Source organism: Rissa tridactyla, chromosome 2, assembly GCF_028500815.1.
Source record: "Rissa tridactyla isolate bRisTri1 chromosome 2, bRisTri1.patW.cur.20221130, whole genome shotgun sequence".
NCBI lineage: Eukaryota > Metazoa > Chordata > Aves > Charadriiformes > Laridae > Rissa > Rissa tridactyla.
This window is the reverse complement of record NC_071467.1, coordinates 14787878-14803939: the sequence shown is the minus strand read 5'-3', so window position 1 is coordinate 14803939 and position 16062 is coordinate 14787878. Positions and strand designations below refer to the sequence as shown.

At 40.5% G+C, this 16062-nt stretch overlaps 1 protein-coding gene across 4 annotated transcripts in view; it reads left to right on the top strand.

Annotated features, from left to right (window-relative positions):
• COL14A1 (collagen type XIV alpha 1 chain) overlaps window positions 1-16062 on the top strand; it is a 129567-nt gene that overhangs the window by 94519 nt on the left and 18986 nt on the right. For all 4 annotated transcript variants that reach the window (XM_054193311.1, XM_054193310.1, XM_054193312.1 and 1 more), the window contains exons 37-41: window positions 2056-2109; window positions 2512-2607; window positions 3857-3910; window positions 5111-5164; window positions 15337-15390. In XM_054193311.1, the coding sequence (XP_054049286.1) occupies window positions 2056-2109; window positions 2512-2607; window positions 3857-3910; window positions 5111-5164; window positions 15337-15390 (312 nt within the window). The remainder of the gene's footprint in view (window positions 1-2055; window positions 2110-2511; window positions 2608-3856; window positions 3911-5110; window positions 5165-15336; window positions 15391-16062) is intronic.

Below are 16062 nucleotides of genomic sequence, written 5' to 3'. Positions count from 1 at the left end.
AAGCTCTTTTAGGAAGTGGGTTGTTTTGGGTAAGACAAAGTATCGTTTAGAGTTAAGATTATCTGGCAGTTTTCATTATGGGATACTGTTTTTCTGGCTTCATCTTTGCCAGAATTTGATCATGCTGTCTGAAGTTCCCCACGCAAAGTCAAAGTAAGATATCACACAAACCTGATGCCGGCATTTGCACGGAGTGCTGCGGAACTGGAGAAGGTGAAGAAGGAGACAAAATATATCGGAGGACTGGAGAAGTTTAATTGCAAAGAAAAGCTTTCAGTGCTTCATAGGTTTTAACTATTAAAAAGAAATAAGGAGGTGACTTGATAACAGTTGATTAAGAACTGTTTCTGCGGGAATGCACTGGCTTTAATTTAAAATAAGAGAAAAAGGCATAACAGGAATTCTTCGCTAGAAGTAGAAGCCAAAGAAGTGAAAATTTTGAAATTAGTCACACGGGCTTAGTAGTGCTGGGGAATAACGACCAAAACAAATCGATGAGAAAAATGAGGGAGGCTCTTGTGATGTTTTCATCTTAAAGCAACACTTTTCTGGAACGTGTGCTTTTACCATGCAAATGTTACTGGGTTCAAAACCTGGATAAGTGTACCAAATTCAGTGTGAATCTTAAAGCATATGATTGGCTTGGCATCAGGCTAATTTTAAGTATATATTCTTAGTCAATAAAAACGTAATCTGAGAATGAAATGGAAGAAAACTGTGATTTTGCTTATGTTAACAAGTTGCAGTTATATTGTTGACTATTTGCGTAGGAATTTTTAATCTGAGAGAGAGAGGGGGAGAGGAGAAAGACAGAGGAGGGAGAAAGGGCAGAGGGAGCTACTGGGCTGGAATGCAGAAACGCGAGGATCTGGAATTTGGGAACTGGCAACTGGAACACGGTTCTGTGGAGAGCATGGGATGAGATTTTAGGGTTGTAGCCGACTGTGATGGAATAGGTTGTGGCCATAGAGCTGTGGGGTGGAAGTAAAAAGACTGAAGGATCTGGGACAAGGAGTAGAAAACTGCTCCATGATCACACATATGAAGACTGTATCATGATACCTTCACTGAAGAGCAAGAGTACTCCGGTGCTTCCAAACGTTTCTGTTGTTGGTATTCCTACTTGAAGTCTCATAGCTACTACATATGCATTTAATCTGATAAGCATATTTTCTGGTTTTATGTCCTTAATGCTGTTATTTTTATATGTATTATATATGTCATTTTTATAAGTACTTAATGTAGCCTCTAAAGACACTGTTCAGTTATGGTGGCAAGTTGTACAAGGTCCTTTTTGAGTAAAAAGAAGGGTAGAATCCCTGTCAAGCTCATAGCACAAGAGATTAATTACTATACTCAGGTGGGGGAAGAGGGAAATTGATCTGAAAAAAGTGGAAAAAAAAGTCTTTATTTATGCTGTCAGAGGACAAAGCACATGCAGCGTGTATATGCAAAACACGTTCATGGCAGCGATCCATAGATATATGCAACTCCAGTGTCTCAGATGATACTAATAAAATAGGCAACAGTTGGTTAATAAATGATTAACAGATGTAGGCACTGCTGAAGAAAGCAAAAAAAGAGAAAAACAGACAAAAGAGTATTTTACCTAAGAGTAGCTCTAAAATAAACCATGGCAAGTGGAGTAGATCCTGGAGTTGTCCTTGCTGAAAAGTGTTCTTGAGTCACTGGAAACTCAGCCTTAACAATGTGGTGATTTTGGTGAGAACAGAGAGATGTGCCGGTTTCAGCAACTGGAAGGGAACGCGTGACCACATGTATACATTCCCATCCATATCGTAGCTTTCTGTGTTATTTTGATGCTTACGTGGTGTGCAGTCTTGGCCCTAGAAAGTAGTCACATCTGTCTTTAAATCTTTTCCTGTGTATGGCCACACTTAATTATGTTCTCAGTTTAATTACTCCAGCAGACGTATATGGACAGACTATTCACTGATTCAGGAACAAGAAAAAACTGTTTGGGCTTCTCTGGATTTCATTTTTGTTTCTTTGAGAGTTTTGTTTTTCAGCAAGTCCTGTGCTTGTGCTTCACAGGGTGGTCCAGGTGTCAGAGGTGCCAAAGGTCATCGTGGCGATCCAGGTCCAAAGGTACTTTGTACAGCACTACACAGTTGACAGATGCACAGGTTCTTGGTTTATCTCTGCTGCATGTAAAGCTTGAAATGAATTCCAGATTCTCTCTCACGTCGCCAAGGAAAAAGCACAGTGAAATGCCATTGGCATTTGGTGCGTCTCTTTTCATAACAGTTGCTTGTCCTGTTTGTTCCTTGATAAAAGATATAAAATTCAGAATGCTGCTGTCACAGCATAAATTTTCATTTTTTTGTGTTTATAAAGGAACCAGGCAGTTTTAAATTGAACCTTAACTGCTCAATCAAATGTTAACCCATATTTCCGGTAGTTTTTGAGTCTATTGGTATTGAATTCTTCAAAAAGAAGCTGCCTTTGTCCATATGATAAGAGTTTAACTTATGTTCTGTGCTACTTTAGGGACCAGATGGACCTCGAGGTGAAATTGGTGTTCCTGGACCGCAAGGACCTCCAGGACCACAAGGACCCAGTGGACTTTCTATTCAAGGGCTTCCAGTGAGACTTATAAAATCAATAGGGTTCTTTCTTGTGATGTTTTGAACAGCACGTGTCTTAGACTGGACTGAAATCTGAATCTGAATTTCAGTGTTTGAGATGAAATCACAGATTTGTGTTAAACAACACGGGCGTGGCCATGGGTTCAATGCCAACATTCCTGGTTTTATTTGGATCTGAACTTTTAGTTAGCTGAAGGTATTTGATCGCAGGTTGAATATGACTCAGGTATTAACATCCAAGCCTGGAGACAAGTGAAAAAAATTGCAGTGGGGGTTGTAACATGGCCCCAGACCAAAATGTTAATATTTTATCGTTTTCTGGTGGTGGTATTACTCATTGCAGATCAGTTCTGACTTGAAAGGTATACCCAAGCAAGAACACTGTATTCGCTGCCAAAATTAAGCAATAGTATCTACTACACTTACAGAGTCTGTCATCAGAGGAGATGATTAGGCCTGGAGTTTGCAATGCTGTTGTGAAATAAGTTTCAGAATTTCATCATAAAGACCCATTGGTAGAATAATGAACCAGCAGCATTAATCTTGTTTCATATATGTGTCCGGTAGATGGGTACACACAAGCCTTGAAAGGTAGTAGATATGTATATTTTTTCTGCTAGACTTTTTTTTCAAAATTGACTGCAGTATAATACACTTTCTTCTTTCTACCCCATCTATATGATGCTGCTGTACAATATAATGAAGCGATTTACCAAAACTGTATATTCTTGATGATGCTGTCATCAGAGAATAATACAGAATACGTTAATTATAAGAATAGTTAATTTATAGAGAAATTGTGTTTCTGGATAAAAAATTAATTAAAATTAGTTTATTATCTAGAAAAGTGTGTCTTTGTCATGCGTATGTAGTGTAGAAACACATCTAGTTTCCATAGAAATATATTAGTTTCATCATTATAGGAAATACTTCTGAGGGCTGAAGAGAAACAGATTTCCTTTGAGGAGAAAAGAAAATAACGACCTTTTTTGTAACATAAAGGCTATAGTTTCATCAGGTTAATTCTGGAATCCTTTAAAATTAGTTTGACTTTCTTTATTTTCTGTATTTGTAAATCCTTAATTTACAGTTTTGCAAATAGTCTGTAGGTTTGCTTTCAGCAGAAGAAATAATCTGTTTTCTTATTGGTTGCTTAATTGCTTTTTTCTAAAGAAGCTGAAAGGAACTATTAAAAATAGGAAAGTAACCATGTATTTGGTTTACTGTGTATGATTCTTAATTTGCAGGGGCCACCAGGTGAAAAGGGAGAGAAGGGAGATCTTGGTTTTCCTGGCCTGCAGGTATTCCCTAAGTTATTGCTTAACCTGTCGCTTACTAAGTTTGAATGTTGAATTAACATCATTGTGAATTTAGGGCACACATTCAGAAGTGCTGAGAAGCATGTTGTTGGGGTGAATTTGAACGGAGATTCGGAATCGGGAATCTGGGGTATGCTGGTGTGCAGCGACCAAATCATTCAGGGCCTGAAGAACTGGTTACTTTCTTGACCTTGTTAAACACTGAAATTAGATCTCTATAGACTCAGAAACTCTCCACCCTTAGATTTTTGCTTACACAGTGAATAATTAGCATTTGCTTGTTTTCACTCTGAACTCATTAAATTCCCCCTGGAATTATCTAGGAGGACAGATCAGGCACTTAGTCTTTTTGATGCCATCTTTCACAAGATCGGCATCTTAAAAAGCTGTAGTATTCAGTGAATCTTACTCAATTTCCTGTCTGGTATTTAGTCTGGGTATTACATTCCAATTGATTGCTGCTTTCCAGGATCATTTGCTCTTCCATTTTTAGATGTGCCTCTTGTGCTGATCGTATCCCTCCAGTATTTGTTGGTTGTTGCCAAATTCCCCCTTCTTGTTCATATGCACTAGGGATAGTAAACTTATACAGCCTTTCCTCATAAATCGGTTCTGTTAGCCTTCTGGACCACTGTGGTGATGGTCCCAGACTGCTGCTCTGCAGTCTTTATGAGCCAGAGAGTGACATTTCATCTGAACAACGGGGAACTGCTGGATGTAACTTGTAATCCCGCTCAGGCAGGTATTGCCCCTTTGATATTGCTGCACTGGCTTCAGACAATGTGGTAACAGACTCCATTTTAGCAATAAGAGAGAGAAATAGCAGTTGTATTTTCAGTTTAAGGTACTGATGACACAGCACGGGAATCGTGTAGGAAATCAAGCTCTCTTTTCAGCTTAGTGGCAGAGGAAGCATGACTTGACAAAATTGTTATTAACAGAGGATTGTGGTGAGGGGGTATGAAACCTGTGCATTTCAACACTGTCTGTTCAGCCCCCTCATTTCACAGAAATACCTTCTTTACTGAATCTCTGCTATGGCTCCACCCATTATTGAACTCCCCAGTTCCATTTATCCAAAACATTTATCCAAAAAGCACGTCATACGGTTTCACTGGAAAGTGATTTAGTTGCACTCTGTTAACTTGATCTCATCATTTTCTCTTCCTTTATCATGATTAGGGTGTCCCAGGAGCATCAGGTTCACCCGGAAGAGATGGAGCTCAAGGTCAAAGGGTAAGGTAAAACAAACATGTTTTGCGTATGTTTTAAGAATTTACATTCTATAATGGGTATATTTCCCAGCATGGTTGATTTATTATAGTTTATGTCACTTGTATTATATCATTTCTGGATACCTGTATCTCTGTGGCGATCAGCAGAGCAGACAGAGATCGGCTGGAGGATCCTTCCATCTGCTAGATCAGGGCTGAGAGATACTAGACGAGTGATGGGGAGCCGCACACTATGTTCGTGTTTAACGCATTTGATAGGAGTAGATGTCATTAGTGTCCAGCACTGCCAATTAGTCCATTTTCTTATACGTTTAAAATTAGAGGGTGGTTAAATGGTACATAATTAGCATGCAATCCAATGCAGTGATCTAAATTTGCTTTCTAGCTAATTAATGAATAACAGGGACAACTACAAGGGAATTTAATATTCAATGTAAAACAATACCTGTAGAAACTGCTGACAAGAAGAAAAGGTGAAGAATAATACCAAAATTTAGTCAACCTTATTCTGCTTCTGGTAAAACAAATGAGGATACTTACAGTCTGTCTGGGAATTGGTAAAAAAATCTTCACATTCATGTGTGCAGTTAAACCTGTGAGTCCTCCTCCCTGTCTCTTTGGGGAGACTTTTGTTTCATTATTAGACAGGCACTGGAAAGTTACTGTTCGCATAATACTAGGTTACTGTCTACAGCAGGAGTTCATGTATTTAATATGACTTTTCAGTTTCACTTGAACCAGATTTACATATTCATGATCCTTTTTTGGGTACATTCATGTAACTTGAACTTCAGAGAAATTTTGGACCTTCTTTGGATTTCTGGCATTAACCCGAGACCTTGTTATAAAAAAACATCCCTACAGCAAAAGGATTTGAGCTCACTGTTATGAATTTAAGCATTGGCATGTCTTTATGTATAGAAGTAATTCCACTGAAATTACTGTAGAATTTGGGCAATGCATAGATATTTTTTCTCTAAAGTCAGAAAAAGAAAGTAATTTTATTAAGATAAAGATTTGCACAACGTTATCATAAGATGAATAACCTTCTTATCACATGAATGGCCTTCCAATTTTCAATTAAGTTGTGGTGAAATATGAAGGTAAATATGTTCCTTTTTCAACTTATAATACTGTGATGCCTTCTTCTATATGGAAGCTCATTTTTGCATGTTTTTAATATCTTCTTTTTGACTATATTGGAGTTTTTTCCCCCCTAAATTCCCCAAGCTTGGTGTCACCTGTTCATCTCCAGGTTACTAGGGACCTGGAGCCTGACGGACACTTGGATTTTTGCCACTGTGCTGTCTAATCTTGGTCATAGCCAGGTTGAGGTGACTTTGGTGCTAGATGCTGTTCGTGAGTGGTATGTGCCTCCTCCTTCTGCATTCCTGATCACGAGGGACAGGGAGCATTCTGCAATTCAGGGAGAAGAGAACTCTGTGGTTTTACTTTATTGCGTAGCTGCCGGTGTATTTAGCAGTGGAGACCCTCAGCCGTGTCTTGAGGTCAGCCGGCAGTTCAGAAGTGGTCTAGTTTTCCCACATGTGGAAGTCAGCAGGTTGTTGCAGAGAGATGGTACTTCTGAGAGAGGCTGGCAGGAAGACTAGCGCAGCAAAGGCTTTTGATACAGCCTGGGATGGTCACGCAGTGCTTGTTCTGTAGAAGACCCCAGTGTTGTCTATAATAAGGTAAGGCAATTACATAAATTGCCAGGCTTTGTGGATGTGGTAATAATGCTTTGTGTGTTCACTTTCTTCTGGTGTTAATCAAAGGAGCTGCATAAATAGCTTAGATCTCATAAAATTAGGTCTATTAGCCTGTTATTGTCTCTGTGCAACCGTTATGCAATATTGTCCAGCAGTAATTATTTCTATGACAACAAATAATTATGTTACACTAATTTTATGGTGTTATAACTCATTTGATTCCTGTGAAGTTACGACAACATAAAATTGCTTTTAATGGGTGAAGATTCAAACCAATGGTTTCACCGCAGTCTCTCTGAAGGCCAAGTGCTTGAGAAAGGCATAATTCTAAAGGGCATAACTGCAGCAACAGCAAAGGGGAACTGGAAAATTCCTGAGAAGTAAATTGCCTTTTTGTACAATATTCCCTTTGTTGGGCTTCCTCCTGTTAGCCAAGATGCCAGGCTGTTTTGCAGCTATTATACCACTAGAAGTGAGATTTTCTATGTTATTATTTTCTCTTTAGTATTTATTGTCCGTTGAAATTTTTTAATTATAGTGGTACCGGTGCTGTAGAGTACTTAAACAGATGGCTAAATCACACTGATTTTAATGGGAGGTAAGCACGGGACTGATATTTGCTAGGAGATCTTTGAGAGCTTTGCCGAATTGGGGATAATGTGTTATTAGACTCAAGAACTCCTGGAATTGGAGACTTTTTTTCCTTCTGGTTGCTGGAAGTTGGAATCACTGCACTTTTACAGTTCTTTTTCCTTCCCCGCCCTTTTTTTTTTTTGATTTCTAGTGTTCATAATTTCTGGTTTTATTTTTGAAATCAGTTGAGAAAAGGTCTTTTTTTCATCTTAATGTTATAGTTCAACAATTAGTCGATAAACGTTCTTTTTGTATTTCTGAACTTCTGCTTTTTAATCCCTGGTTTATTTGTTTTTCTCGGGTTTTAGTACGTCATTAAGAAATAGAGCATCTCGCCTGCACACTTGCAGCCCAGAAAGCCAAACCGCATCCTGGGCTGCATCAAAAGCAGTGTGGCCAGCAGGTTGAGGGAGGTGATTCTGCCCCTCTGCTCTGCTCTGGTGAGACCCCACCTGGAGTACAGCGTGCAGCTCTGGGGCCCTCAGCACAGGAAAGACATGGACCTGTTGGAGCAGGTCCAGAGGAGGGCCACAAAGATGATCAAAGGGCTGGAGCACCGCTCCTATGAGGACAGGCTGAGAGAGTTGGTGTTGTTCAGCCTGGAGAAGAGAAGGCTCCGAGGAGACCTTAGAGCAGCCTTCCAGTGCCTAAAGGGGGCTACAGGAAGGATGGGGAGGGACTCTTTATCAGGGAGCGGAGCGATAGAACAAGGGGTAACGGCCTCAAACTGAAAGAGGGGAGATTTACATTGGATATCAGGAAGAAATTCTTTACTGTGAAGGTGGTGAGACACTGGAACTGAGACACTGGAACAGGTTCCCCAGAGAAGCTGTGGATGCCCCATCCCTGGAAGTGCTCAAGGCCAGGCTGGATGGGGCTTTGAGCAGCCTGGTCTAGTGGGAGGTGTCCCCGGCCATGGCAGGGGGGTTGGAACTAGGTGATCTTTAAGGTCCCTTCCATTCTGTGATTCTGTGAATTCATACAAAGATCATTTTCATAATTAAATACTCTCCCTATGAAAACAAGTGGTATGTAATAAAAATACCATGTGAAGGTTGAATCAGAGTAAAAAATGTGTTGTCTGATAATAAGGCAAACTTTCTGAGTGTGCATGTTAATATTTTATACCTGTCTGGTTAACTGGTTTAAATCTACATCTCGGAGTCCACACGAGGAACAGTCCCCTCCCCTCTCATTAGCTTCCAGTTACAGAAGAGTGTTATAAAAGATTTTATAAAATAGAAAATGGTTTCTTTTTAATGTATGACTGAGGCCATGGTTGTTTGGTGTCCTCTCTTGCTGTCCTGTATTTGCAGCTGGCAATATAGAGAGCTTTTACTAAAGAGAACAGATTGTCTTTCTCCACCAGCTCTCCCAACGTTGAAAGATATAGCTTGAATTGCACATGCAAGAGAATCCAAACTGACATCATGCCTCTGGTGAGTATGTAGACAGTAATTAGACTCTCTTGTGCTTTTGGTTCATTTATTTCAGCCAAGAGTATAAAATTTGGAAGCAGACTGAAACTGACCTTTGTTGAGATATGTAGGTAGAAGGGAGAAAAGTCTTCCCTTTCCCATATCTTCATGGCTACTATCCAAGGTCAGGTCACAATTGCAATCCCTGTTCTTTCTCACAAAGTGCAGGCCACGCAAGAGGACAGATCTACAGAGCTGCAACAAGAGAAGCCTAATATATCATCCTGAGCAACAAGCATGCTCTGCTTGATGACACAGTCTCCATTGTTCTGACTCCCAAGTTTGTATCTCTTGTGCCCGTGACATTGTTACCACGTTCTGTTGCCTGGTGGTTTCCTCAGGGGTGTCTTCTCTTGGCCAAGCTTGGCCAAGAGGCATGGTTCTTCCTTAGCAGGGTAAAAAGTTCTGGAGGAAGCTCTGTTGGATGTGCTTCCCTGTATGTCTGCTGGGGTGGGACCACAGAGTTAAACTGTCAAGTGATTGGTTTCTCTTGCTGAGCTGCTGCGGCTAGTTTGGAGTCCAGAAGCATTGGTCAATGCTGCCTCAACCTGCTTGAAGACACCGGTCTGCAGTAAGATACCTCTAACTGATAGGGAGGGTGATTCAGTCTCTTAAACACTTCTTCAGCTCCTAAGGGCTCTGATCATCTCACTCTGAGAGCAGGAAGATACAGAGACCATCTGTGAGACACAGAGCCTTTGTCTCTAGACTAGCAAGTTAGATATTGCCAGAAGATGATTTTGAGCATTAGCTAGTGACCTGTGTGGTCTAATGCTTGTCATTCCTCTTGGTAGTGTTGGGCTGGGCCAGGTCTTTCAGGACACTGTTTGGGGGACAGCATATATCAGAAGGCATTTCCATTAGGGAGTTTAGATGCACACTGTTTTAGTGTAATTTATAGCATTGTAAAATTAAAGTTGGAAGGGACCTTTAGAAGTCATCTAGTCCAACAGTCTGCTCAAAACAGGTCTGATCAGATGAGGTTGCTCAGGTCCATGTTAAGTTGAATCTTGAACACTACCAAGTATGAAGATTCCACAACGACTCTGGGCAACCCATAACAGTATTAATTTAACCACTTTAATTGTAACTTTTTTTCCCCTAATGTCTAATCATAATTTCTTCTGTTTCCACTTGTGTCTGTTGCCTCTTGTCCCCTTGCTGTGCACCTCTAAGAAGAGTGGTTACATCTCTTTTCCTCTGGTCATGTAGTTTAAACAGCATTAAGCTTACCAAGCAGAGCAAACTCCCTTCTTTCAACCTTTCTTCATATGTCCTGTGCTCCAGCCCCTGACCAGCGTGGTGGCCATCCACTGGACCTGCTCTGGTATGTCAGTCTTTCTTGTACCAGAGATACCAAAACTGGGCACAGCACTCCAGTGGTAGCTTAAAAGCTCTCAATAGAGGCGAAGGAGCACTTCCCTGAACCTGCTGCCCAACCTGCTGGCTGTGCTCCTACAGCCAGAATCTGTTTGGCTGCTTTTGCTGCAGGGGCATGCTGATGAGTTGTGTTCAACCTGTTGTCCCCCGGGAGCCCCCAGTTCTTTTCCACAAAGCCACAGAAATGCAGCTGTGTATGTTGGTATGAGCGGTGTTGCATCTTTTTCTCTAAGGACTTGCTTAATTTACAAGCAAAGGCATAGTCAAAGGGACACAGATACCCAAAGAAAGGAGTATTGTCTTCCAGATGTTACTCTTAATAGAACACTGCAAATACTGGAGGAGAAGTATGACTGATTAACAAAAGATATGCAAGAAATTTATGTTTTAAATTCTGAAGAATTAGTATTAAAATAATTTCAGACTATCAGCTCGTAGATGTCCCTGGTAGTTTTGCAAGAAAGAGAGGAAATACTAAGTCAGCATTATGGTGTGTTAAGACAGAACTAGCCTATTTTGATTAAATAAAGGCTGTGCATTCTGAGCAACATTTCAAAAAAAACCAAACCCACATTTCTACTCTTTTTCTGGGTTAGCTTTAATTTAAAATAGCTCATGTTGGTGCATAATCTTTTGCAAGCTACACCCCAGATTAATACACTGAGATAGTGTTTTGTAATATTTCTGTGATGGTCACACAGTGGTTTATCTTGAGAGACGTGGTCAGAGTGGTTTGTCTTCATTTGGTTTTGAATTTTTCATCAGAAAAAGAAGAAAGAAAAAAAAAAAGATGAGGCAGTCATGGGTGCCAGCTGCCATTTTTTTTTTAAAGGCTGTACATTAAAGTCTTTCAAGACTGGGCTCAGTAGCTTCAGTTAAGGTTTTGCCAGCATCTAGTGCTACCTGAAAAACCAAATCTCTGCAAGTACCCCAAACAAACTCCAGGCTACCAAAAGCTAAAAAGTTTATAGTGAGGCCGGCAGCAGTACTGACTTCAGCAGACTTGAGATTTTACAGGGATTTAGATGGTGCCTACATTCTGTGATGCCATTTGTATTCTGGCAAATAAAATTCCTTATTAAAAAATTATTGTGGCTACACTGTTTCTCCATAACTGTTTTTCATGCCATTAGCAAAATATGTCCTGTTTTAAGTTAATCTTCCAAAATAATATAAAACTTGATTCTAAACTGCCCTACATATGGTTTGCCAGCCGTATCCTGGGCTGCATCAAAAGCAGTGTGGCCAGCAGGTTGAGGGAGGTGATTCTGCCCCTCTGCTCTGCTCTGGTGAGACCCCACCTGGAGTACTGCGTGCAGCTCTGGGGGCCTTGGCACAGGAAAGACATGGACCTGTTTGAATGAGTCCAGTGGAGGGCCACAAAGATGATCAGAGGGCTGGAGCACCTCTGCTATGAGGACAGGCGGAGAGTTGGGGTTGTTCCTCTCAGCTGGGGAGAAGAGAGGCTCCGAGGAGACCTTATAGCAGCCTTCCAGTACCTAAAGGGGGCTTATAAGAAAGATGGGGAGGGACTTTTTAACATGATCTGTTGCAGTAGGACAAGGGGTAATAGTTTTAAACTGAAAGAGGGAAGATTATACTAGATATAAGGAAGAATTTTTTTACGATGAGGGAACTGGAATACTTTACACTGGCACAGGTTGCCCAGAGAGGTGGTAGATACCCCATCCCTGGAAACATTCAAGGTCAGGTGGGACGGGGTCTGAGCAACTTGATCTAGTGGAAGATGTCCCTGCCCCCCCTGTCCCGGGGGTTGGACTAGATGACCTTTTTAAAGGTCTCTTCAGCCCTTCAACTATTCTGTGATTCTATCATTCATATCAAAATTTGTTCCCATCCTGCTCTTGGATATACAGCTCCATGGAGGAGATTCAGTGGTTCTGTACAGAGCCATTCCTATTCTGGACTTGACTGCATCAGAAAGTGCCGTTGTCCTATGTAGTTCCCCCAGTCATCCTGGAGATGGTTAAGCAAAGCAGAGGCTTCAATAAACGGGAGAGTAAATAACGTCTTTAAGGCTTCAGTGCTCAGAATACAATTCTGTGAATTCTCACAGTGCTCTATTTTCTTCTACATTACGCAGACCAAAAATAATGGGAGAAAGTGCCAGAAGAAAAACATTCCCAGTCTTCCTGCCAATTTCCTGGTACCTTCTAATCTCCTCTGCTCACTACTCATAAGTTCAGATTGAGTATCAGATCCGTTCTGGCCATTGGATGGTCTGAGTAACATCATAGTCAAACTCTGTTGGCAGCACAAACAAATATCTTTGATCGTTTACCTGTGCGAGGGAATAGGTGTTGCCATACTCCTTCTTCAATCGAACCTCTCTTTGACTTCATTTCTGAATAGCAATTTTCACATCTAACAAATACAGTAGGACGCGATGTTTTGTGTCCAAGAGATACAGACACGGTGCCAAGAGAAATGAATCCTTGGAGAACAGACAGGGGATGATTCTTGAGCAGCCAAGGGTAAGAATCCTCACAGAAGAAAGAAATTGTGAAATATATTCAAAGAAAATATAATTCTGATCATACTGTTAGTTCTACTCTTTGACTGGGATTGGGAGAAGGGAGGGACATACAGCATTAATTTTCTTTAGAATCCACACTAGATCCTAGAAGTCTGTGGAAGCTCTACATTTGCCTCTTCCTAGTTAAATTAAGCCCTTAAGAGGGTCCAGCCAGTTTTCGTCCTGCTTTAGGACTGATCAAAAATAAATGCAGGTTTTAAATCTTTGCTTTAAAAAGTGAAACATACTTGTAAATAGAATCATTGTAGAATCCTATTCAGCCTGATGTAGATGGGTTTTTTCTTTATCTTTTATGGAAAGGAAGATGTTTTAGCTAATTTGCTGCTCCTCAAACATATAGAATACAATTCCCATTTTAAATTAAATCTTTGAAGTTATGCTCAAATTTCAAAATATATTGATGCAGAAGAACATATATAGAACATATATATGAAGAACATTATAGAACATATGAGAATCATAGAACGGTTTTGGTTGGAAGGGACCTTCAAGATCATCTGGTTCCAACCCCCTGCCATGGGCAGGGACACCTCCCTCCAGACCAGGCTGCTCAAAGCCCCATCCAGCCTGGCCTTGAACACTTCCAGGGATGGGGCATCCACAACTTCTCTGGGCAACCTGTGTCTCACCACCCTCAGAGTAAAGAATTTCTTCCTAATATCTAATCTAAATCTCCCCTCTTTCAGTTTAAAGCTGTTACCCCTCATCCTGTCGATCCACTCCCTGATAGAGTCCTTCCGCTATATCCACCGAGTGGTCCATCCATCAAATTCATGTCTCTCCAGTTTAGGGACAAGGATATCATCTTCCTGAAGGTTTTCAAAAACAAATCTATTTTGCATTATCTTTTAGGGACTTCCGTGTTATTATAAAATTATGAATAGCTGTCATTGGCTTTTTCAATTGTTCAGAACTAAATGCTTCTTCCAGAGAATATCAGAGACCCTATTTTATAATTTTTAATGCATTTCAAAGTTCCTTATACTATTCTCTGTTTCCTCGAGAAACACCAGTTTCGAAGACTGAACACACATTCCTTTGCAAATGTATTTAATTGAGCTAGGCTTGCAATCTTTTCTTTGTATACATCTTAAAGCTACTGTGATGGAGACACTGCTGGTATCTTTCTTTCAATACCACTGAGCTGTTACGTTTGCTTTAGTTCTTACTGCAATGGGGGAGCTGCTTTGGTCCTTGGAGCTTCAGGAACCAACTGTGAAATAGGAAAGTATTTCCTTATCAAGACTAAGGATGCACAGATAATATAGTATGAGTTGATTATTTTATCATCGAAACACCCTTCTGGTGGAATTATGAAAAACCCTTTCCGGGTACCTGGCAGATAATATTCCCCAACCAGTTTTTTAATGCCATGTGATATCAGGTTTGAATCATATTTTCCAAATTATGTAAACTGTAAAAGTAGTAGTTCATGCTATATTCATTACTGTGTCGTAAATAAAGTTTCAGAAAAAAAGTGCAAAATGAAAAAGATGTGTATTTTTTTCTGAAGCTCTGTGAGATACCGAGACCTAGAATGTTCTTTACTGTGTGTGTCATAAACACTTTCAAACCCTCTCTTTCCTTCTACTCTCACCTCCATATTCTGGTCTCGACCCACAGATAAGATCATATTTCTCCTTTTTAAGCTGTAGTAATTCAAGAATTGTCTTATCACCAGGCTGTTCAGAAACCTGTGCTTTATAGCATGTGGTTACAAAATGTGCATATTGGTTAATCTGCAAGAATACTTTATTAATAGTGTATTTTCTTCTACATCTGGTCAGTCTTTTTTTTTTTATTATTTGCTTGCTTTCCAGTTTCCAAGTTGTCTTTAGTTTTTGGCTCTCATTTCTGGAAGCTCTGAAGCACGTTCGTAATGTAAACCACATGAGCATTCCTGCTGCTTCCTGAATCAGGACCTCGGTGATAGCTAGTACATATGTACCGTATTGCTGGGCAGAGAGATGGACTCTCTGTTGCCATCCTTCAGCACTTAATCAGTGGGACTGTGAATGGTTGCAACCAGCGAGAGCAGATGTAGAAGGGTGACCCATCTTGTGGCAGAGAAGGCTGACAGCAAACGCCCTCCTTTACCTTACTACAGCAGCATAAGTGAAACTCACTCAGAGGTGAAAATTGCCAGTAGAAAGAGTTTTGCGTTGCTGCTTCTTACTGCAAAAGTATTGTGAGACTAGTTGGATATTTATTTTTTTAAAAATATTGGCGACGCTATAGCTCCTTTTCAGAAATAAACCCTCCGCAGGGCAAATAAGGGAATTTTCTTCTAAGAAACCACTACCACCGGTTATTAATTTAAGAAAAAGAAAAAAAAAAAGTCTTCTAGATGAAATGGAAGAGATTCATGAAGTACATATAAAGAGCTGATAAAATTGCATTTATTTCTCTTTTATAGGGCCTTCCTGGCAAAGATGGACCCACAGGCCCACAAGGACCTCCTGGCCCAATGGTGAGTATTGCCCATGGAATTTGTTACCATAAAAGTCAGCAGGATTTTGGGGGGACTGTAGGTCACTCTCTTATCTAGGCTTCAGCGGACAGACCAAGACCAAGGATTCTGCTTGGAAGGTAAAGTTCTCATGATGCATGGGGTTGGCAGAGAGTTGCTTGTCCAGTGTCGTCTCTTTCCACTCTTACTTAGCTGAAGAAAAAAATGTCTCCCGTGGGAAGGGGAGACAGTTGTTCCGTCACTAGATCGATAGCTTGTTCTTACTCAAGTAAATGCACCATATCAAGGGAATTAGTGCTCTTAACGTTTGAAACAAGGCTTTCTTTTTGTAAGGAATTCCAATTAGGATTGTTAGTTGAAGTGAACAGCCAAGTGTTGCTTGGTCTTGGGGCTGGGGGTGAGTGCGAGTATCCAAGTGCTCTCATAGAGGAAGAGAGCAGAGGCCACATTCAGCCTTCAAAGCAAGACATATGTTGCCTCCAGAATCAGTCTTATCCTTCTCAGCTAGGGCAGCTAGGCAAAGTTAATGTCTTCTTGATAGATTTAAGACGTTAGGTGAAACTGCTGGTGGTATTGAGTATTCTCCAAGCAATTCTCCCGCTCTTTTAACAAAGAATGTTCTGAGTCATCCCCTCTGAACACAGTAGTAACATCACAAGATCTAGTCTTGTG